This window comes from Poecilia reticulata, linkage group LG9, assembly GCF_000633615.1.
Source record: "Poecilia reticulata strain Guanapo linkage group LG9, Guppy_female_1.0+MT, whole genome shotgun sequence".
In the NCBI taxonomy this organism is placed as follows: domain Eukaryota; kingdom Metazoa; phylum Chordata; class Actinopteri; order Cyprinodontiformes; family Poeciliidae; genus Poecilia; species Poecilia reticulata.
In genome coordinates, this window is record NC_024339.1 from 3,037,409 (window position 1) to 3,059,973 (window position 22,565).

At 41.1% G+C, this 22,565-nt stretch overlaps 1 protein-coding gene across 2 annotated transcripts in view; it reads right to left on the reverse strand.

Annotated features, from left to right (window-relative positions):
• Window positions 1–103: 103 nt before the first annotated feature.
• The window catches only part of atp2a2a (ATPase sarcoplasmic/endoplasmic reticulum Ca2+ transporting 2a), a 29,910-nt gene continuing 7,448 nt past the window's right edge, over window positions 104–22,565 (reverse strand). Inside the window, exons 6-21 of one of the 2 annotated variants that reach the window (XM_008417247.2) lie at window positions 15,602–15,682; window positions 15,168–15,253; window positions 14,211–14,675; window positions 10,940–11,028; window positions 10,751–10,853; window positions 10,510–10,641; window positions 10,320–10,439; window positions 10,015–10,233; window positions 9,016–9,351; window positions 7,913–8,133; window positions 6,131–6,333; window positions 5,933–6,018; window positions 4,847–4,980; window positions 4,621–4,738; window positions 3,738–3,858; window positions 104–818 (exon numbers count right to left, since the gene is read on the reverse strand). In XM_008417247.2, the coding sequence (XP_008415469.2) occupies window positions 805–818; window positions 3,738–3,858; window positions 4,621–4,738; window positions 4,847–4,980; window positions 5,933–6,018; window positions 6,131–6,333; window positions 7,913–8,133; window positions 9,016–9,351; window positions 10,015–10,233; window positions 10,320–10,439; window positions 10,510–10,641; window positions 10,751–10,853; window positions 10,940–11,028; window positions 14,211–14,675; window positions 15,168–15,253; window positions 15,602–15,682 (2,528 nt within the window). In that variant the 3' untranslated portion in view covers window positions 104–804. Of the gene's footprint in view, window positions 3,859–4,620; window positions 4,739–4,846; window positions 4,981–5,932; window positions 6,019–6,130; window positions 6,334–7,912; window positions 8,134–9,015; window positions 9,352–10,014; window positions 10,234–10,319; window positions 10,440–10,509; window positions 10,642–10,750; window positions 10,854–10,939; window positions 11,029–14,210; window positions 14,676–15,167; window positions 15,254–15,601; window positions 15,683–22,565 lie in introns of both variants that reach the window. The other variant, XM_008417248.2, reaches the window with a different exon arrangement.

Sequence of the window (22,565 nt, forward strand, 5' to 3'; positions counted from 1 at the left end):
GCTGGGTTCAAATCCCAGCCTGGAGTCTTTCTGTGTGAAGCTGTAATTTGTCGATCCTCATTAACGGAAAGCAAAGTTTCAAAGTAACCAGGACAAACGGGAGTAAATTCCTCATGTATGACAGTAATTTTTTTTATTTACCTGAAACGGTTCATGTGATACATAGTACAATTATCTGAAAATACAGTACAGCAGTTTGGCAACGAAACGCCAGTGCCTGACGTACTTACAGTAAAACATTATGCATCACTCCACAGCCACCCTTCCCAGATATGGCAAAAAAAAGAAAATCCTCCAAACACATTGCACGTATCAGTGCAAAGCGAAGAAAAAAAAGAAAAAAAAAAACGCCCAAAATTAAACAGTTTTTGTTTTGTTAAATGTCCCATAAAAGTATTTCCTTAGAAAAAAAAACAGATTTCTCTTAAGCTTTATAACATTTGTATTAATCTGACAAATGTCTAATTGATTGATTTACTAACACTATACACTGTTGATTAGAAGGTTCTGATGAAGCAGCTGACATGCAGCATGAAGAAACGAATGACCTATACAGTGTATTCTACCAGCTTCCAAAGATGGAGGGAGAAATGTTTCATCTGAGGCTCCTCATGCAGGAAGACGGGGCCGACTGCTTTCTGACCGACGTTCGTTTACAGCCTTGGACTTCATGTCACAGCTGCAGGCAGCTCTTTGTAAAGACGCGCTGCCCCCAAAACACACATGCACACTACAAAAACCAAACCCAAAGTTTCTGTAAAGATAAACAAAAAAATAAAAATAATAAAAAGCAAAGAGGAGGGTTTATTTGGCCTTTCCTGTGAAAGGAAACAAGAAGAAAAGGAAGAGTCAGACGGCAGAAATCATGTGTGGGAAGCTCAGATAGGATGGGACCCAATGCAGGTCACGACAAAAACACACACACACAAAAACAAATGTATCAAAGTTATATCCTGTATTAATATATGGGCACTTGTTTCTGCCAGTCTACAATCAAAAACAACCAGCGCCAGCGACACTGAGCCTGGAAACATGTTTCCGGTCAGTGTGCCACTGGCACTTGGTGGCACTGATGGCATTTCACAATACAATCTCAGTTTTCACTCTCTCTCTGTACTTGTTCAACCTTAATATACATACAGCAGTAACAAACAGACGGGTTTTTTTTTTTCTGAGGATGAGCTGGTAGTCGGCATGCTGATTAGAGTTCTCACTCTGCGGGTAAAACTCCCGACTGTGGATCTAAAACCAAAACAAAACAAAAAGAAACACAAACAAACCCACAACCAGCGCTGGAGTGAAGTAGGCATGCAGAGAGGTGCTAATCGTCCCCACTAGAAGGAGACTCTAGTGTCGCTGCTTTATGACATCGACAAATAAAATATACATACTCTACTTGTATGTTATGTACAGATATACATCAGCTGTTTCAGCCTTATGAGTCCTTTTTTTTGTCTTTTTTTCTTAAAATGTTCACGTTGTGCTATGCTCATGAGACTTTTTTTTCCTTTTACACATTCAAGTACAGTATGTGCGGGATACTCGCGTATTAAAATCATAACAGTAGGAATAAAGGCAGAATCTAAAGAAAAGCTGAAGATAATGAGAAAAAAAGTTTTCAAGTATATACAGACAGAATTAAGTGTTGGTACTTTGGTGAGGAGGTGTGGAAAAACAATCTAATAAATTTTACTTTTAATGTAGCAGCGTGGAAGGTGTCGGGCATTTTCCGAAAAATCGAACCTTTAATTTGAGTACATTTGTTCAGCGGGAAGTTCTTTAACTCTCTTGTGGTAGATGTCACAGTCGGACTGTCCGTCAGACCGTCAGTTCCCGAAACGACACACAAAAGAAAAATAGGTTGTAAAAGCATACGTGGGGTCAGTGTGACCCCGCCGGTCCGCACACGACTCCAACATCCCACTTGTTACCGCTTAACCATCCTGCTCACACGTTTGTGGTGGCCAGTCAAAGCAAGTATCCTGATCCAGCCCATTGGCTAAAAGAAATACACCACTGTGTCACTATATTTAGCAACAATGCTGAAAAAAATTGGTATCAGCCAAAACCAGCACTGTCAGGTCAGTCTTTTTGAAGATTGGTGATTGGCCAAAAAACTGCAAATCGGTGCATGTATTTTAATGTATTGTAAATTAATGTATTTACATAACTAAAAAAAACATCAAGTGTAAATTAAAATAATGCCTCGGATAGATTTATTCTGAAGGGATTGGTAAGTGGAACTTTGCCAAAAAATATTTCTTAACATGATATCCCATTGAATAAATGTACTCAAATGAAATGAATTCATTTTCAGGCTTTTGAAAGGGGCAGTGTTATATACTTTCCAGACATACAGCATCATTTCCTAGCAATGACATTTCACAAAATTTGACTTTGCCAATTAACACCTTGAAACTGGGCCTGTCTCTTTAAGAATCTCCTGCTCTTTCCAGCACGTCATCACAACAGTGTTTCTCTATTAACACTTTATGAACCCTTTAACAACGTTTTCTATCAGTGCTGCTCGGAGAAGTAGCTCCTATGATGAGCTCAGCAGACATGCAGTTCCACCAGGTGTTTGCTAATTGCTGCTGGCTAGTCTGAAGGAGTTGAGATGAGGCTAGGCATTTTGCAAACCAGAATGGTTGCCACGGGAGATTAAAATATTCCTCAAACATGCATGAGAGAATTAAAGCAACATTACAGGTGGGTTTTTGAATAATAAAATCTGATGTAAAGCTCAAAAAAGTTGATTTCACATCATACTGCCCCTTTAAACATCTTTACCACGGGTAGCAACTGTATGGTCTGCGTCTGTATATTTAACAACAGGCTGTATCAAAAATTGCTGTGAAATAAATTTGTAACACATTTTTGTCCTTTTCCCCATAAAAAAGAACAGAAAAATAAATCTAAACATATATATATATATATATATATGTGTGTGTAAAAAAAAAATTTAAATGTGTGAGCAAAACAAAGTGGTACATACCTCAACACTTTTAGTGATAACCTTTGAAATGGTGTTTAGACAAAATGGATACTTCTGGTTATAATAACAGCATTGAGGTAGCTGCGCTCTGCCTGGTGCAGAAAAATAATGAAGGTGTACAGAGTTCAATAATAACTGAGATTCATATATTGCAAGACTTTCCCCTCCTTTCAGCTCTGCACTTTTCTGGTGTTACAATCACACGTCCGAGACTCTTTGTTCCCTCCCTAAAAATTACAAAATATTAATAGAAAATAGTGTAAATTCTCTGTACAGCTAAAACACAAAGCTCCAACATCACAGGCTTCTCTAACTGGTCACTATGGCGCTCGAAGATGGGAGAAGCCTGGTAGGAAAATAACAGATGTAATATCAGTCATTAAAATATGACTAAATACCAACCCCTCTCCCCCCAAAAACAAAATAAAAAAAATAATAAATGTATCAGTGGAAATGTAAGTAGAACATATTTGACAGTGGTCAGAGCAGGTGCGGATGTTTACAACGAGTTATTCAGAGTTAATGTAACTGTTAGGTGTGTGTTAACGTCCACTTCACACTGGTGTGCAGGAGGGGTAGTGTGCCGGAGTCAGTCAGGGCCACAACATGGCGGACACGTTAGTGTCTGTGCTGTAGATCCACAGCACCAGGGGCAGGGCGACGGCCACGAAGGGCCAGGAGACGCCCTCAGCGCATGCAGACAGGGGGCAGCCTCCGCGGGACGGCTTCTCCAGCTGTTTACCCAGCTCCAGGTAGTTCCGAGCGGCGAACTTCAGCAGCTCGTCCAGCAGGATGACGGGCAGCGAGATCTTCAGCACCATCATCCACTGGGTGGTGTCCAGGGGCGTGATCTGGAAGATGACCTGGGTGCAGTACGGAAACAATGGTTGGCAAGAAATCACGTAGTCGTGGTGGGATGACTGCACAGTGGTGGCCAATAGGGGGCGTAGTGGTACACAATTACATAAAGGAGCTTCCACTTCTCATCTTATTTTAAAAACGTCTTACGAACTGGCCAAACATGTCAGCATTGATGTAGGGCTAAAACAATTAATCGAACTAGCCCGTGATTAATTGATTTCTGGAATAATCGTAAACCTACTCCTGACTTAATCAATAATAATTAATTAACTATGCAGACTGAAAAAAGTGCATTTAAGAGTAGGAGCAATAACTAAGCCAAAAATGTATAAGAAATATAGACATTTAGCAATTAAGATACACCCGGTACATACTCGGTTTTAAGTATGTTACATAGAAAGTAATAATTAACTTACACTCATTTAACTAACCAACTAACCTGGATTTATACTAATTATCGACAAAGGCTAGATTCCAAACAATCCCTTTTAAACTAAAGTTACAAAAGAGGAATAGGGCCACAAAAAAGAAGGAATTCTGACTTTCTAATCTAATCTAAGTATTTTAAAAAAGTCAGAATTCATTTTTTTCAGTGCCCCTAATTCTCTTCTGTATAAAGTTCCTTTCTCTTTAGCTTAAAATTGAATTAACTTTACTGTAATAACAGTACTACTAGAGGGTCCCACAATGACTCCACCTGTGTTTGGGAATAAACTGCCTGCTTAAAATGTTGACACAAGAATTTTATCACAGAGTAAACTCACGGGGAGAGGCTCCACATAGAGGATGAGGAAGTGGAGGGACATGGAGAGACAGATGGCCCCCAGCAGCCAAATGTTCTCCCAGGGAGGCATCCGCAGCAGGGACTGGTTCTCTGACAGACTGCAGCGAGGACAGAATGCAAATGGTTTGTTTCAGTGACACAGCAGGTACTCCTCCTCCTGACAGCAAATGCTCCTTCTCTAATGACAAAGAAAAAAGTGGAGCCACCTGTTTAGAGCGTTGCACATCTCGATGGTGACGAGCACGGAGAGAGCCATGGTCATCGGATACGGCGACTCGAACACGTGGCAGTCCAAGCCTTCGAATTCGGGGTTGTCAGGGCTGCACTGCAGGAAGTGGCTCTGTGGAAAGAGGAAAAATGGGGATGAAGGTGCAAGAACTTGAAAACGTCATAGCAGCTGCGTTTCCATTACAAATGTCTGTAAATCTTTGTCAATATTTCGCTGTCCAAAGACCCCACAATTTTGCAATTGCTGTGTGTCTATTAAGAAATGAAATTAAAAATCACATCCGAGTAAGCTTGTTCACAAGACAAGTCATTAAAAGACAATGGCAGTGATGGATGTAAACAGTTATATGATATATTTTCATAATTCAGCGCTCATCATCTATCAGAGGAGACGTCGGCGTCTTAGGGTGTGTTCACACCAGTCCTGTTTAGACCGCTTTAATCAAACTCCAGTTTGTTTAGGGAGGTGTGAACACCCAATCAACCTCTGAGGCAGACCAAAAATGCAAACTCTGGTCCGCCTGAAAACCTAAATGCGGTTTTCAGGCGTGGCAGAGATCATTTGAGCTGATCTCTGAAAAAATCCTACAGCTGTAAAATCTGACTCTACTTCATTTTTGTTTACTTTTTGCAAAGATGGCAGTTGCGCTCAGTGTCTTCTTCAGGGATTTTTGTGTCATGTCCTTCAGTTGTTCTTGGTGCAGCGCCACCACAGGCGAGACGGGAAACAAAGAGTTTGGTTCGTTTGACACAGTGGAGTGTGAAAGAGAACAGCATCAGCTGGAAATGTAACAAACACCGCAATTTTGGTCCCCAAACAAACGGCAACGTATGCAGCATTTTGGGTTTTACAAAATGATACACAACTTTTTATGAACTGTGTGATGATGCGTAAAAATTATTTCAATACAGTTGAAAAACCACCTCATCCTAATGCATGAGGTGGTTTTTCACCACCTCATGTGTTTGCTGAAAGGCATGTTTCCTTTCAGCAAATTTATTTTCCTAATTTCAATCTGCAGAATTTTATGGTGAGTGGAAACAGCTACTGTTGGGACATTTACCAGCTGGTAGAGCGTGAGCTGTGGGCCGTCCTCTGACACTGCAAACCACCAGGCAGCAGCTCCCACAGTGGCAGCGCCCACATAACCTGGGAGCAGAGACAGAAAAAACCTTCTCGTCACACAGAACATAAAGATTAATAAAACTAAAAAGAACGTAGCAGCAGAGGTGACAGCTTCTTTCTGGTTTCATCAACTAACCTCCAATAGCCAGGTATCTGAAGAAGAGCCAGCCAGAGATCAGCGGCTCCTTGGCGTTACGGGGCGGCTTCTCCATGATGTCCAGATCCGGGGGGTTGAAGCCCAGCGCGGTGGCGGGGAGGCCGTCTGTCACCAGATTGACCCACAGCAGCTGAACTGGGATCAGAGCCTCGGGGAAACCCAGAGCGGCGGTCAGGAAGATGCTGACAGGAGAAGAAACGCCGTCAGAAAACTGGAACTACTCTGCACTCAAGGATGAACCACTGCTTCTCGGAATGCACCGATAAACGTTTTTCACTTCTTATACCGATATCAGAGGTTTAGTATCGACCGATTCCGAGCTGAACTGACTTAAAACGTTTCTTTTTTTTAAACAGACATAAATGTGAGTACTCAATTACAAATTCATTTTTATTTTATTTACCAGAACAGCATACTTAAATATGCTAGTAGCTTCACTACTAGCATAGTAGTGAAGCTAGTAAAAACAACTTAAATTTATGCAGTCAGTGCAGTTAGGAGTAGAGCAGCCATTGTAAAATTAATGATACATTTTTTTTAAACAAACTGACATTGGTCAAACATGTCAAAATAAACTAACAAATCTTCTTTCAAATGGTTCTGAAAGTTCAATTAGGAATTCTAAATATAATGTAAAATAAATAATAAAGTATGATGTCGCTTAGAGCATAAAACATAGAATCAGACTGAATAGATCTGCCCTTGTTGATCTGGCACATTGTCACTAATACCAGCTCTAGAATTGTTTTCAACATCAGGACCAATACAGATATTGATATCAGATATCTAATTACTTCACATTTACCCTGATTCCCTGAGCCTTGGTCAAGTTACAAAAAAACTAACTTCAATGTATTATGTTACAATTTTATGTGATAACCAACACAAAGTAGTACAAAATAGAGTTAGTGACCGTAAGGAAAATGATACATGGCTTTTCACGTTAATTGAACAAAAAAAATTCTTTAAAAATGTGGAATGTATTTGTTTCCAGTACTCTTTACTCTGATACCCCTAACCCAGTGTTTAAAGGAGTCCTGTCCAAAGTTTGCCACAAGATACAAAAGACAAGCTGGTGTATTTTTAGGGTAATCCTGATAGAAAACCTGTGAGGGAATGCAAAAGATCTCAAATTGAGTGGGGCTTCTCCTTCCTGTAGAGCAATGGATCTAAACATACAGAGTTAACAAGGAATGATTCAAACCAAAGTACATCCATGTGTTAATGAAATGACTCAGTCAAGGTTCAGCACTAAATCCTATTGAAAATCGGCGACAAAACTAGCAAAAAATCCTGTTAAAGCTGCACTGGTAACTTTCATAAAAATATGCTTTTGTTAAACTTATTTTCACACATTATCTGTCATATATTTTATGAGGAAATAGTGACAGTTTTATCAAATATGGAAAAAAAATTTTTTTAATAAAATTTACCAGCTGGAGCTTTAACAGAAGCTCCAGCTGAATCATTTTAAATGAGCAAAACTTTCAGTCTGAAAAAGGTAAAAATGGGCTACAACAGTAAACTATGTACAATATTCTCTCTAGCTCACAATTTAGCACCACAATGTTTTGGACTAAGACATAACATCCACTAAAGTTTATGGCTGTAGCATAACAAAATATGAGGAGATACGCGAGGGATGAATTTGTTTCCAAAGCAACACCTAGCTTTTATTTAATAGAAGCTATTTCTCTTTCTAAACAGAGCACTGAAAAATGAGAGAACATCAGTAGCTGCAGGGCACCAGAGGAAACTCACCAGACAACCTCACCCACGTTGGAGGAGATAAGGTATCTGATAAACTGCTTCATGTTATTGTAGATGGCTCGGCCCTCTTCCACAGCGGCCACTATGGAGGAGAAGTTGTCATCTGCCAGGACCATCTCTGAGGCCGACTTGGCCACGGCCGTGCCGGAACCCATGGCGATGCCGATCTCTGCCTTCTTCAGAGCAGGCGCGTCGTTCACTCCGTCCCCCGTCTGGAGGCAAACAAGGCACAGTGAGGTACTGTAGGAGCTGCGTTTTCATTCACCATATAATTACTCAATTTGACATTTCGAAAATAAATTTGCTTAAAGGAAACGTGCTGATTTCAAAAATTCAGGTTTTTTTGATAAAAAGTTTTAATGCTCGGATGAGGTATTTTTTCAGCCGTATCAAAATTGGTTTATTTCACAAAACTTCAATGGAAACACTTTTTTGTGTCACACAAGTCACGTGATGAAGAAGCAGATGTCGCCACTGGTGCAAACCACCAAGAAGATGACAGGAAATAGTTGGAGGATGATGGAGCGGCGTGTTTTTTAATGTCTTTTCGTGTGAGCTAACTTATTCAAGGGTAGGTCTATCACAATAATCAATAAATCAATTAATTGCATGATAAAGCTCAATATTTGCATTTGCATGATTTATCATTTTTCTCTTTCCTCTCGTTCTACCAAGTCTGGTGTTTTGGTCTCAACTAGCCCTTTTGTTGAAGGACAATTCGCAGAGACTTCATAACTCTTTATTTATGGTTTCTGTTATTTTATTTATCTATTTTAGATATTTAAAATACCTTCCATTTCCAGTGTTAGATGTTGATTAGAACTGAAAGTTTATTTATCTTTGAGAATGTGTTATTGCACGATGATATGATTACCATTTTGTTACTTGAAAATGCTCTCAAAACGACGATATTATTGCAATAAATTCTGGAACAATGTATCGTCCAGCAAACTTTGATACCGTGATAGGCCCGTTTACGTACGATTTTAATTGCGTGTTTTATATAATCGAAACACCGCAATTGCAAAATTGTGTTTTTTCGATATCAGCAGAATATCAACAAAGCTGGTGACTTCCTTCCTATGGCGGCTTACCATGGCGGTTATTTCATCGAATCCTTGCAGGAACTCAACGATCTTGGACTTGTGGGAGGGCTCGACGCGGGCAAAGCACCGAGCCTTGGTCACAGCCTCCCGCTGGGCGTAGGGGGTCAGTTCGTCAAACTCCCGCCCAGTGAAGGCCATGTGCTCTATGTCATCATCTTCCATCAGGATGCCGATGCGTCGGCAAATGGCCACGGCTGTGCCCTTGTTGTCGCCCGTGATCATGATGACCCGGATGCCGGCCTGGCGGCACAACTTAATAGAGGCGGCCACCTCCTGCCTGGGCGGGTCCAACATGCCCACACAGCCGACGAAGGTGAGGTCGGACTGGGGAGGCGGGAAGGGAGACGAACGTCAGAGGATTTAGATGGGACAATGCGCATCAACAAACACTGACATGTAAATGCATGAGATCATAGCCAGGTGGCTAATTTCCATCTCCAGTCCTATTGGCAGGGTGATGCTAAAGAACAAAACAGCCACAAAATAACACTACGGCAAAGAAATGTATAAAACAACCTTAAGATCCATACATATTTGCTTAACAGTAGGGCAACAACTAATGATTATTTTAGTACACATATGTATGAAGACAGCTGACTCATTCATTATTAACTAAGGGGCCTCCCAGCCGGACACAGGCACTGCTGGATGGAAATACTGGGGTGGACTAAATGCTGGAAGGAAGTGCTTCTGTTTTTTTGAATACTAGAATTACTGTCAGTTTTTTTAAGTTTTGGATGAATTAAGACATAAATTAAATCTCTGCAACCAATCATTAACTTTACACATAGCCGCTGTCCATTGTTGCTATGGTATACAAAACAACATCATCTGCATATATCTGGCAGGTTACATTTGATGGGCGACATTCTGGAAAATCATCATTGAATAAGCTAAGAAGCAAAAGGTCCCAACAAAAAACCTTGAGGTACTCCACCATTATTTTCAGTCGCCCCATTCAAAAAGCTAATGAGTGAAAATTTTCACCTCATACTCTGAGAATTTGGCGATGTCGGACAGGACCATGTCCTCTGTTTTAGGGGGGCTGTCTCGTGTGGCCAGAGCCAGACACCTCAGCGTGTCCCGACCTGTCCCATACTCGCGAATAACGGACATGATCTTTTCCTTGATGCCTTGAGTGAGGGGGACTTTAGTGTTGCCCACTCGGACGTGAGTGCATCTGTCGATGACGCCCTCCGGGGCCCCCTGGGAAGCAGAACGGGGATATTAATTATTCCCACTGAACCCAATGCCGCAGACAGACTCTCAGCACTTTTTTCCTTCCTCTCTACCTTCACGAACATCTTGCCAACGGCGGAGCGGGACTTGTTGGGGGTGCAGTAGACAGACATGGACTTTCTGTCCCGGGAGAACTCGAGGGTGCACTCCTTCTTCATCAGCTGTTTGATCACCTGAGGCGATGAAAGGCATGGTCAGTGAGAAAAACCTGCTGACTGGGAGCCGTGGGCGGCTGCCACTCACCGAGTTGCAAGCGTTGGCTCTGTCGATCTTTGACAGGTTGTGGACTTCTGTGTCGAAGACGTTCATCTTCTCCACCAGACAGGTCAGCGCCGTCTCTGTGGCCTCGCCCACCTTCTCGTACACACCCTTCACCTGATCGTTCAAACACAATCCAGGTTACTCATTTCTCCCTTTGTCCTTCTGAAAATGAAATGTGTTTATCATTAGTTTTTAATCATCTCAAAAAGCAAGCTGTTCCGACCTCATTGAAGTCCAGGGAGGAGTCATTACACAGCGCACAGATGGTGGCCAGTTCCACCAGAGCCTCAAACTGGGAGGATTTCACTGGTTTGCCATCTTGGTAACTGTGAAGAGCCGTATTAGTCTAAAATATGCTTTTTTTACACTGTAAAAAGTTGATTTGTCACTTGTATTTGTTCGTTACACTCACACTTCTCCTTCAGGTGCGTAGGTTGAACCTGTGATGGTGAATTCTGACAGAGAGCAGCTTTCTCCTTCTGCTTTGTTGAGTATGAACATCTGAGAATCAGAGAAGTTGAAATTATAAAGACTGATCAGAGCTGTCTGTTTCTTCATTGGGACAGCAGGGGGCAGCATCGTTCGAACAGCGAGCTGCCTGCAGTGCTACAAAGTGTGTCTTTGGTAGCTCTGGGCCGGGAGGCAGAAATAAGTGTTTCTTCACAGAAGTAAACAAAAGAGACTGCCAGGAGGCCTGAGTAAAGCTGTCTTTGTCCAGAAGGAAGAAGTCACAGTGCCAGGCAGACCTGGAGGTTTGCAACTCAAACAGATCAGATATTCTTTCTTACTGCATCAACTAAACATGAAATCCAAAAACTATCTTAACCTAGTCACCAGGTTAGATTTGGTGAAGCAGATGCACTGTAAGCAGAGACGCTTGATAGAGATACCAACAGCTCTATTGATTCCTATACTGGATAAAAACCTTCTAGATCGGTGACAACTATATTTAGAACTCATAATTGTACTTTCTGAACCATTTGAAAGAAGATTTGTTGCAGTTTTTGTTTACTTGTTTGACCAAATCAACCTATTATTTTAGTCAGTTTCAGTTTATCCACATTTGTTCTCTTTTATGTGTCTATAGTTGATAGGAAAAGAGAAAAAATGAATCCCATCAAAATCATAATCTGAAGGTTCAGATCTAACATCTTTCTAATTTGATCATGCACTTCCCATGTAATTGTTTGTCACAATAAGTAATTACAAATTGCATGGTAAATTAAAATGAGATCATTTCTGTTCTGATTATTAATATGTTTTGAAGGGCAGTTTTGTTTGCAGACATGAAAATCCATTTTTCTATGGTTATGATTGTGTTTCATTTTGGATATTTATAATATGTTTCACAGTTACACTTTATCAGTCTGAGAGAGAAAATTTGCACTGTTATGAAATTATTGATACCATATTTGAAAATGGTCTCAAAACAACAATATTATCGTTTACTGCAATAATTTCTGGGACAAATGTGTTATTGTGACAGGCCAACAGCAACCTACAGGACAAAAGTGTGCAGGGTTTCCCCAAGTGTATTTCCCCAAGTGTATTATAGGCCTGGCGGCCCGCCATGCTTTACTAACTCCACCACCAGTCTAAAACTTTCTTGTTTTTTTTTGTTTTGTTTTGTTTTTTAGGAAAATAAAATAAATAAAAAAAATTGCCTCTTTTTTTAAGCCGGATTGCAAGTGTTTCTGTTGCTCCGAGCGTTTCACTATCAGAGCCGATTTATTCCTAAAAGATATGTTTATAGTTTATGCATTTAAAGCCGGACCAATCACACCGCTGGCCTCTGCACGTTGCCTCGCGTGCTGCAGCTGGATGTCTAAAGCCCCCGCTACTCCTTTCACTAGAACTGGACACAGGCTGACCGCTGTGTCCATCAACCCTCACAGGGGGTTGATATTTACATCAACCCCCTGTGAGGAATTATGATTAGTTATGAGGACTTATTGATTAAGGTAAGAGTTTAAACCCACAGCGTTAGCTCTGGTTGTGCAGCTCTACCTGAACCGCAGGAATAACTTGTCGCGTTTTCAGAGGTTCTTTGAGGTGAGAATGATGTATATTTGTGAACAAAACAATATGCAGCGTTTACATCTCAACACGCTGCCCAGCGTTTGGCCCTGTCTTCCTGGTAAAGTTTAGGTCTGTGTTCCCGGTTAGCCGGTGCGTTAGTGGTTAACGACCCAGTGCTAATCACTCATCGTGCAGGTTCAACCCGGTGAGGAGATTTYGTGCTCTCCTCGCAGTCACGCATCACGCTTATTTTATATTATTTTATTATTATTAATACATTTTCCGGTTACACTAAGYACCAAACCTTATCAAATGCTTTGTCCACTTAGTCAGAGTCAATGTGCGCGGCCACCGGACATCTGAAAAACTCRTCCAGAAACTCGACCAACCAAAATAGTTTCTGTGTCCCCTTGTTAAAAACTCAACAGACACGAAATGAAAGAGCTACTAGAGTCACATTAGCAGCATTGAATTAAATTTCCCATTTGTTGCGCAGTGCAGCGGATTACCTCATCGTGCAGGGCCGGTCCAAGGGTGTATGAGGCCTGGAGCAGAATATGACTTAGGGGCCCCTTTTGTTGCTAAAAACATCAGCACCTCTAACAGCTTCTGTGTTAGATTTAGTGAAATCTAGGAGAGGGGGAGTAGTTTAACTGGCAAACCTAAAAAGCAATAAGTTATAACTGCAGTTTACTAATTTTTATTTGTGAACAAACGGAGCTGAAACTCAAAGATTAAACTCAGCATCAGATTGTAGCTGTGGTAACAAACCAATCTGACTATGAATATTGTTCTTTGAACTTCTACAAAGAAAACTTGCCAGCTCCTTAAAATCTTACATATAAATGTTAAATCATTTAAAGTCTTTAAATTTATATATGCTGAAACCATTATGTCAAATTTAGCAGCAATGATAATCTCAATAAACAAATGCTACATTTATATCTGTGGTTTATGTTAAAATATTAGCATTTATGGGGTCCCTGAAGCTCTGGGGGTCCTGATGGAGCCTCTGACTTAATTTGGATTTAACAGAAGTGGACATAATTGATATTCATTTTAATTGTATTTTTTGATTAGTTATTTTTAAGACTAGTTGTGGGTTTATATAGCAGTTCACTGACGATGTTTTCCCATAACATATAATAACCCTGGGATATATTTACTTCTATTGTCTACTTAACATCTTTTAATACGAAAACACGGTGGACCGCCTCGGCGCCCCGACCACCGGGTTTAGCAAGTTTTCTGGGGGAAACCCTGGTGTGATATAAAAAATGCAAAGAAAAGGATTAAACATTACTGACAGCCAAAATGTCCTTTTCCATAATGCATGGTCAAGAAGCTGCTTGGTGTTGCTGATTAATACAGAGCGATAAACAGCAACCACAGGCTGGCCGGCTTGCTGCTTTGTGACGCAAGGTCAGTTATGCAACAACAGCTCTGCAAGTCGTCAGCTGTGTGTAGATAAGAGGAGCAGCATCACATTATCCGCTTGTTAAAACCCTGGATACCTGATCATAAGGAAAACAGTCTTAATTCTGACAAAATCCTCAGGCTGCAGGCAGGAAGTAAAAAGATGAAAAGACAGCGATCACAGAGCTGCTTAGTAATGCACCAAGAGAGGGAGTGTGTCAGTGTATGTGTGTTTGTGTGAGCCTCACCCTGCAGACAGACATCTGGTTGGTGGTCAAAGTGCCGGTTTTGTCCGAACAGATGACGGAGGTGCAGCCCAGGGTCTCCACAGAGGGCAGGCTGCGGACGATGGCGTTCTTCTTGGCCATGCGGCGGGTGCCCAGGGCGAGGCAGGTGGTGATCACGGCGGGGAGGCCCTCGGGGATGGCAGCGACGGCCAGTGCCACGGCGATCTTGAAGTAGTAGACCGCCCCGCGGATCCAGGAGCCGCCGTGGACGGGGTCGTTGAAGTGGCCGATGTTAATGATCCACACGGCGATGCAGATGAGGGAGATGACCTTGGAGAGCTGCTGGCCGAACTCGTCCAGCTTCTGCTGCAGCGGCGTCTTCTCCTGCTCTGTGGCCGCCATCTCGTCGCGAATCTTCCCGATCTCTGTGTTGACGCCCGTGGCCACGACAACACCCACGGCCTTCCCGGCGGCGATGTTGGTGCCCTAAAACGGCAGATCACACACACACCTGTTAGCGTTACACACACTTTGAAATGACAAAACAATCTATATATGTACTACAAAGTTTTTAAAATGTTTGAAAGAAAGTAAGACTTGACAATAAATTAATAGCAACATATGTGACAGACACATGAACAATATCAATAGATAATACGTCTGAACCACACTGCATTCTGGGGGACGTAGGCAGAGGAAAGGCTTCAGCCGCTCAAGCTCTCATGACAAACTAAACTAACTCGCACACTTCTTTGGTTGCCTAGCAACAACCTGTTGAGTAGCATGCACAGCAGCAGATTCATGTTTGCCATTGAGCCTCATAACAAAGGAAAACTGTGACTAAAACAGGAAAGGCCACGCATATTTAAAACAAAAAACAAACCAATAATTATCAATATCGACTGATATAAACGCTTTTAATATGATTTCAGCTGCATCGTTCAGCCCTAGAAGAAAGTAGAGTAGAATTTGTCTTACAGAAAAGAGCATGTTCTTTTTGTCTTGATTAACGGCTCGAGGATCCGGGACGGGGTCGGTGTGCTTGATGACAGACACAGATTCACCTACGAGGAAAACACAGAACAAAAAAGGGTTTCTTCAATTGAAAATGTTGCTCACTTTGTTGATGCATGGCTTTTGACTAAAATGTGATTAACTCTACAAAAAAAAAATTAGATCGTCACTCGATTTTATATATTTATTTTAAATTTTTGTGCTAATACCACAAGAATGTGGCGTTTTTCCTAAAGGTTGTCAGGGAACTGGTCTGTCGCCAAGCAGACAGTGAACTACTCTTTAATCACTTCATAGAGATGCAAAAGGTCAAACAAAACAGAAGTAATAAAAGCAACAGCGCTGTGAGGTAGAACTGAATAAAAAGTGTTTGGCGTCTGCCATGTTGTGAGCCTCACCTGTCAGGATGGACTGGTCTACCCTCAGAGTCGTTGACTTGATTGAACAGATGCGGATGTCGGCAGGCACTTTGTCTCCAACTACAACCAGACATGGCCCAGTTAGAGAGAATACACAAACAAATAAGAGAGAAACATAATAAGAACAATGGCATTAAACTGATTCATAGAGGACTGCGGCTGCAGCATTTGCATAGCAGTGATACATTTTATCAGCAGTTGATTAGCTCCTCATCGCTTTTGTGGTAAGGGTTGTCTTTGTGTGTCTTGGCCAAATGAAGGCTGAATAAATGAGATGCCTATGCTGTGAAGGCAGTTACTTAGCTTTGCTGTAAACTGGAATGATAAAGTGCAGCTCATTACAAAATGTTTGCTGTGCCACCCAACAGGAAAACAGTGCAGCAATCACTGTCAGGAGAAGAAAGGAAGAATCAGAGAGAGAGAAAAAAGGAGGAAATGAAGAACTTGTGAGTCATAAAAGGTCAGTCTCAAAGGAAAAGGCTCATCTTGATGCGACGGAATTGCTGTGACCCAATTCAACATCCTAATGGTACATAAAAGGCGTGGAAAATGGGGAAATGGTATGGCACAGTTCCACAGGCAAAATCCACACATAGACCTAGGAACTGTGTCAGAGTATCACAAAACATCCTACAACAATAGTAGAGTAAGAATCAAGGAAACAACAAGAGCTTGCCAAATATCAAATTTTATAAAGATATCAAAACAAAGGGAGCTGAGACTCTCGCCTCTAACTCATTTGCCATCAAGACAACACATCATTCCTTGTGTTTCCCTCAAGTTAACTTTTTTTAAAGGGGCAGTAGTATGTAAAATGTTCTTTTAATCTCCATGGCAGAACACCTGGTTGCACCTAGCACCACCTTCTAGATGCAGCTTCTTCTCAGAGTTGCAGTTTCCAAGCTTTCACCTCACAGAGCAGCCTTCCCCACTCAGCTCCTTCAGACCAGCCAGCAGCAATTAGCAAATACCTGGTAGAACTGAGTTCTTTATACAAGCTACTTCTAAGTGCAATGCTGGTAAAAAAAAATTGTTAAAGGGTTAAAAGAGGAGCCAAAGTAAAGCAGCACTACATTACTTTTACTCAAGTAAAATAAAAAGTAACTTTCCATGAAACTAATCAAGTAAGAGCATAAAAGTACTTAGTAAAAAGATTACTCAAGTTCTAATCATGAAATCTGATTCAATACTTTAAAATGCTGACATCAAACGGACAATACGTGCAAATTTTGTCATTTTATAAACTAAAATAAAATTTTTTTTTACTATAAATACAAAAAATCTTTCAGGCAGAACACTTTTTCAAACCATGTTCTCTCTACATAAAAGGAATATTTACAGTAGGTAATTTAGAACAGATAATTTTTAAGTGGCAATATGCAGTGTTTACTCTATCTTAGTCCTCAAATGCTACAACAGGCTGAGCTGCTATAAAACAACACTAGAACAACAAGCGGGTGTAAAAGAAACACTGAGTATGAACACTGTTACATAGCAGAGTCTGGCACAGTTGTTTAGTTAGATCAGCATTCCTTTCTTCAGTGCCACTTTTAACGATTGTGACTAGACTGCGCCTTACATATCGATCAACATATACTATTCATTGCCAGGAGGCAGAGAGGGTAATATTTAAAATCAAAATGCTAGTCACGCATTTTTTAGCCTCACATTTGTTTGCTGTGGGTACCATCTTTAACAACCAGGTTTTATTTAAAGTGGCAGTATTACATGTTTTGCAGTCACATGGTATCATTTTATAGCACGATTAAGTGACTACGTTACCTTTAGTCATTGTAAAATCACAATATATATCAAATGCAACTTAAAAGAAATTTAACTTCGTAATTTAATGCCTTGAAATTGGCCCTCTGTCTCTTTAAGAACCTCCTGCTCTTTCTGAAACTCCACCTTCAGGAAGTCATCACCACATGTTTATTCTATTAACCCTTTAACGTTTTGAGCTCAGCAGATGCACAGTTCCACCAGGTGTTTGCTAATTGCTGCTGGCTAGTCTGAATGAGCAGAGAGGAGGCATCTCCTGTGACAACCAGCTGAATGGGAGAATAAAGGATTTCTCAAACACACATGAAAGAATCAAGGCAACATGCCAGGTATATTTTACATCATAAGATGATGTAAAGCTCAAAAAAGTTGATTTTATTTAATACACTACCTTTAAAAAGAAAGAATTAACTTGAGGGACACAAATGGAATGATGTGCTGTTTTGATGGAGAGAGTGAACAGAATGAGTGGAAAGAAAAAGAAATACAGTGAATCAGGCTTTATCTGTGGCTATTTTTTCATCTTTAATGTTTTATATCACAGGAACAAAATGTAAATACATCTCACACAGATGACCAAAGAAGTAGGAAGTGACAAGTCCTACTTCTTTTTTTTTTTGATTGCATGCACCTTGTTAAAAATCTGTGACTCTATTAAAAGACAGAAGTGTCCAGAACGTCCCACTGCAGACCTGCATTCATGACGCATTTGTATATCCTTTGTCCTTCTATGTCAACATCCTCTTTGGTTGCTGTCCAAGCATCTTGTGCTGGTTTATATCTGCTTGTAAATGCATCTCTGACTCCAGCAATTGCAGATACGTTGAACTGAGTTCACACCTGGTGATGCATTAAGCCCGTTGCGACTCCCCAAGGTGCTTTTTAAACAGACCTTTAAATAGCAGGTGAGGCTGAGACTGAAGGCGTCCAGCTTTGAGTGGCAGCTGCACCTGTTGTATGTTAGGGGTGACAGCGGTCCAGGCTTCCTCAGAGACAGCCTGGAGGCTCCATGTGTCGATGGCGGCTGAACAAAGGCTGTCAAGTTGAGTGGGCCATTTCCCATCAACAGGCTTCCCAACACATCTCCCACTGACTAAGTCATCGGCTCCATTTATGTGTGTGCAAAAGGCGCGATTCAAACTCAGAAATCAACAGTGCTTGAGAAATGCAAATGACAAGTCAAAGCGAGGAAACCTAAACGTGTCTGCAAACGTGTCGTTTTGCAAGTTCGTTTCACTGTGACCGTTCGGCCTCGGCTCTGGACACCAGTGTTCGTTTCCCCTGGCAACAGCGCTAGCAGAAGCATGATGTTTAGTTAACAGTTTGCTGATGGGAAAGATAAATCAATATTTAACAGGTCGCTGGTTTCTTGGCTCCCTGTTTCTAATGTAAATGCGTCAGCTTTAACAAGGGGTTAGTTCTCTTATAAAAGCATCGTCTCTACATTGTTTTCTCAGGATTTCAGTTTTTTGTCATAAAACAGCAACAAATAGCCGCCACATGATGCAACATAATGCTGTTTCTATTACCAGGGGCAACCAGATTAATCATTTTTGAGAGCAGATTAGTTACTGTTGTATTGCTTAATCCATAGCTTTTAAAATTCTTCACACATTTTTATTGAAATACGTTACGATTGATTGTACCAATTTTTCTGGTGCCCTCATGGGAGCTGCTTGTCTGAAATCAAAAATACATTTAACACAGTACACACACTTTGTCACTGATCTCCACTATACTGGTTAGACAGTATAGTTTATTTTTTATAAACTATAAAAAATAAACAATACAATTATTTTCTTTAAGTATGAAAAAACATCCTATTGCCAAAAATGTAACAACACAGCAACATCAACATGTAAAAACCTGAGCGCTTTCTGCTTGACTTGGCATCAATACACTACAGGGCTGATCCACTGACTAATTTTTTAATTAACTGATAAAAAAGCAAAATGTGATTTATAAGACTTTTTTTCTATTATAGAATTTGAACCAGGTGAAGCTGTAATTATATCATTGAAAGGTTTTTGTAGAACATATCTACATTTTTTTTTTATCTTAAATGCAAAATGTACATATTTTTTGCACATTTTTGGTGTGTGTTGTTTCATCAAATTGCTGCTTTTTAGTCTGTACACTCCAATTAATGTTTAATTGATTACTAAATTAGTTGATGATTACTTCAATAATCGATTTGTTATGATTGATCCGATTAATCGGTTAAGTCCTACACAATTAGGATGCAAGAAATGATACTTGGTTAGAGTATTTCCTAATTAGGTGATTTTCTGAAGGAATCTGGATGTTATTAAGGATATCTCTGTGAAAGGAGCTGAAGAGCAAAGCAATCCACACTCTAGATTTTTGTTTGCAAAAATACTCAGATTTGCATAAGATCCCTACTAAACATTTAAAGTGGTGTGTGGAAGATGAATCAGCTGCATTAAAGTGCCAACATGAAGACACTTCGATCGGTGAAAGTACAGACGCGCTAACAGCAGGCTGGAGGACTGCATTCCTCTCATGTTCCAAGTGTGTGCCTCCTCTCTTCAGACTGACATCTCAGCATCTCGCCCGTCACTGGAGAGCATAGCACAGATTCCCAGCAGTCACCACGGTACAAAGAGCTAACAAGACTCGTGCGCCAGCGGACTGGTTATGGTAAAGAATCTGTATACATCTAAACGCCAGAGGATTACTGCCGTTAACGACATAACATTTCTGTAACACTTTGCATTTACAGTAAACGTTAAACACATGATGAAATTTTCTATCCACACTACACACAATCCTACTGAACCAAGCTGCGGTTCTGCAGATCGGTCAGAGCCAGATGAGAAGCTCTGCGCCTCTGACCCCCTGAGGTTGTGTGCCTGTCCGTCTCCCCGGTCGGGCTAAATGAGAGCGCTTCTGTCTTGCTGACAAGTGAGAACCTTTGGCCAAAAGACAGTCCCTCGGTGACAACGGACACTTGCCAGACCCCAGTAAATGCCACATACTCTCCATGGTGTCTGGAATCTCAGCGGCGGGTGCTGATGGGTACAGTAGCTGCAGAGCACAGAGCCCAGCGGGGTGGGACGGTTATCTGCAGAAGTGCTTCCCTATAAGGTCATCGCTCTCTCTCCATCTCTCTGTCCGGTAGAACAGGAGCGTTCCTCTCACACACACACATACAAGCGAACTCCACAACAAGAACATCCAAATTTGCAAGCCCTCAAAACCAAACAGTAAACTGCCAGCTGACAAGAGTGCACTGTTATGACAAGGACTTAAATCCAAACAGAGCTTGTAAACTAACTTTATTAGCCGTGTCATAAAACCATAAACTATTATTTATGGCAAATCTTTAAATAATCCCTACTACTGATATATAAAAAAAAAATAAATGCAGAGAATACAATCACTGATTTTGTTGCATAAATAAATTAAATGGGCTGACGTTTATCAAGGTCTGAATGAAAACTGTAACAGTGAGCCTGTGTTCATGCATGAGAAAATGGAAATGCTGARAGCAGCAGCTGGGAGATGCAGGACGCGCTTTCTGGCTGTTCTTCCCACAGAGGAGGAAACCACAGAGAACTCATCTCTGTGTCCCCCGTCTCAGCCACCCGGCCAGCTTCTGCATCATCATCACACTCCGCCTCCACATGGCACGGGTCACTTTGAAGCTCGGCTAGGGGAGGGCAGGTGGGAATAGTAGGACGGGAGCCATTGTAAGAGATATGAGGAGGATTTTTAATGCATGTACAGCTGACAAGTTTGTCCCGACCGCGGGATAAAATGTCCGCTCTTTGCTGCCTGCTGGGATGCTCTTTTTAAGAAAGCCCCGTGCTGCTGACAGAGCGGCATCCCGCTGCTTTCATCAAGAGCTTTCTGCAGGAGGGGAGGGCGCTTCTCACTACTAGCTACAAATGTCCGCAAAACATTGTAAATATTAAGCTAATGTTTAAAAAAAATAAAAATGTTCCACGTGCAGGGCTTCCATTTAATAAGAAATGCAAAAAAAGTGTTTCCACTAAATTTTGCGAAATACATAAATTTCGATACTGCTGAAAAACCACCTAATTTTACCGCAGCAACATGTTCTGGAAAAAAGTTAGATTTTTTTCCGAAATTGGTGTGTTATGCAATTATATTTATTTTCATTATTCTAACTTGTGGAATTTTATGGTCAACAGCTACTGGCTCTCTTTCCATCAATGTTTTTATGCACATTTTGAAGTATTGCATTAGAAAAGATGGACAGAAACGGCAATATTTGAAAAACTTTACATTTGTCTCAGGTCGTTTTTGGATTTTCCAAACAGAAAATTAATGCGCAAAAGGGGAGATGGAAACACATTTGCCAAAAAGCAAATTTTCACAATAGTGGGTTTGAGCTTTACCACAGGCAGGAAACTCGAGAGAAATTTCTACATTGTTTTTCATAATGACAATCGATTTTATTTATAATCCTCTTCATATCTCAAGCTGAAATCTCAAAGGGAACATTCACATGCTGATGATGGAGAGCTACTGGATCATAGCTACAGCTGCCCTGAAGCAGGCAGACAGAAGGCAGACTGCCATTTTGCCCCATGGGCCTTTCTGACTAACATAGCAGGCAAGGTGGGTGAATCGTCTTCTCCAGGGACAGAAACGACGAGGGTAGACAGATCGAACCATCGATCCACCGATTGCTGAGTGAACTCTTACCGTCATTGCTGGTTGATTTGCTTCAAACCTGTAGATGGAAATGCTAAATGACCTGTACTTGTATAGTGCTCCATCAAGTCCAGAGGAGCCCAACGCCCTTTACACATTTATTCACCTACAATCGTTGCCACCATTGCCTACTCTCTATGTCTCTCTTTAAGTTTGAACCAAACATTTAAGCGGTCAGCTTCTTTTTAACAGAGAAAATCCCAGAGATTAAGACCAGGAGTGACTCCATTTGTCCCTGTCAAGGTTAGCATGAAGTCCCTCTGTTGCTATGTTCCATGATCAGGAGAGGCTCAGGGTGGGACCAGGCACCTGTCATTTTCATGACTGTCACTGCCTCTATAAATACAGCATTCCATAATCTAAACAGCCAATGATGGCTAAAAATAAAACCTTCCGTTATCCACACAAACTGTGACCATCGCTTCATCGACTTAGGGTCATACTGAGTACGAGATGG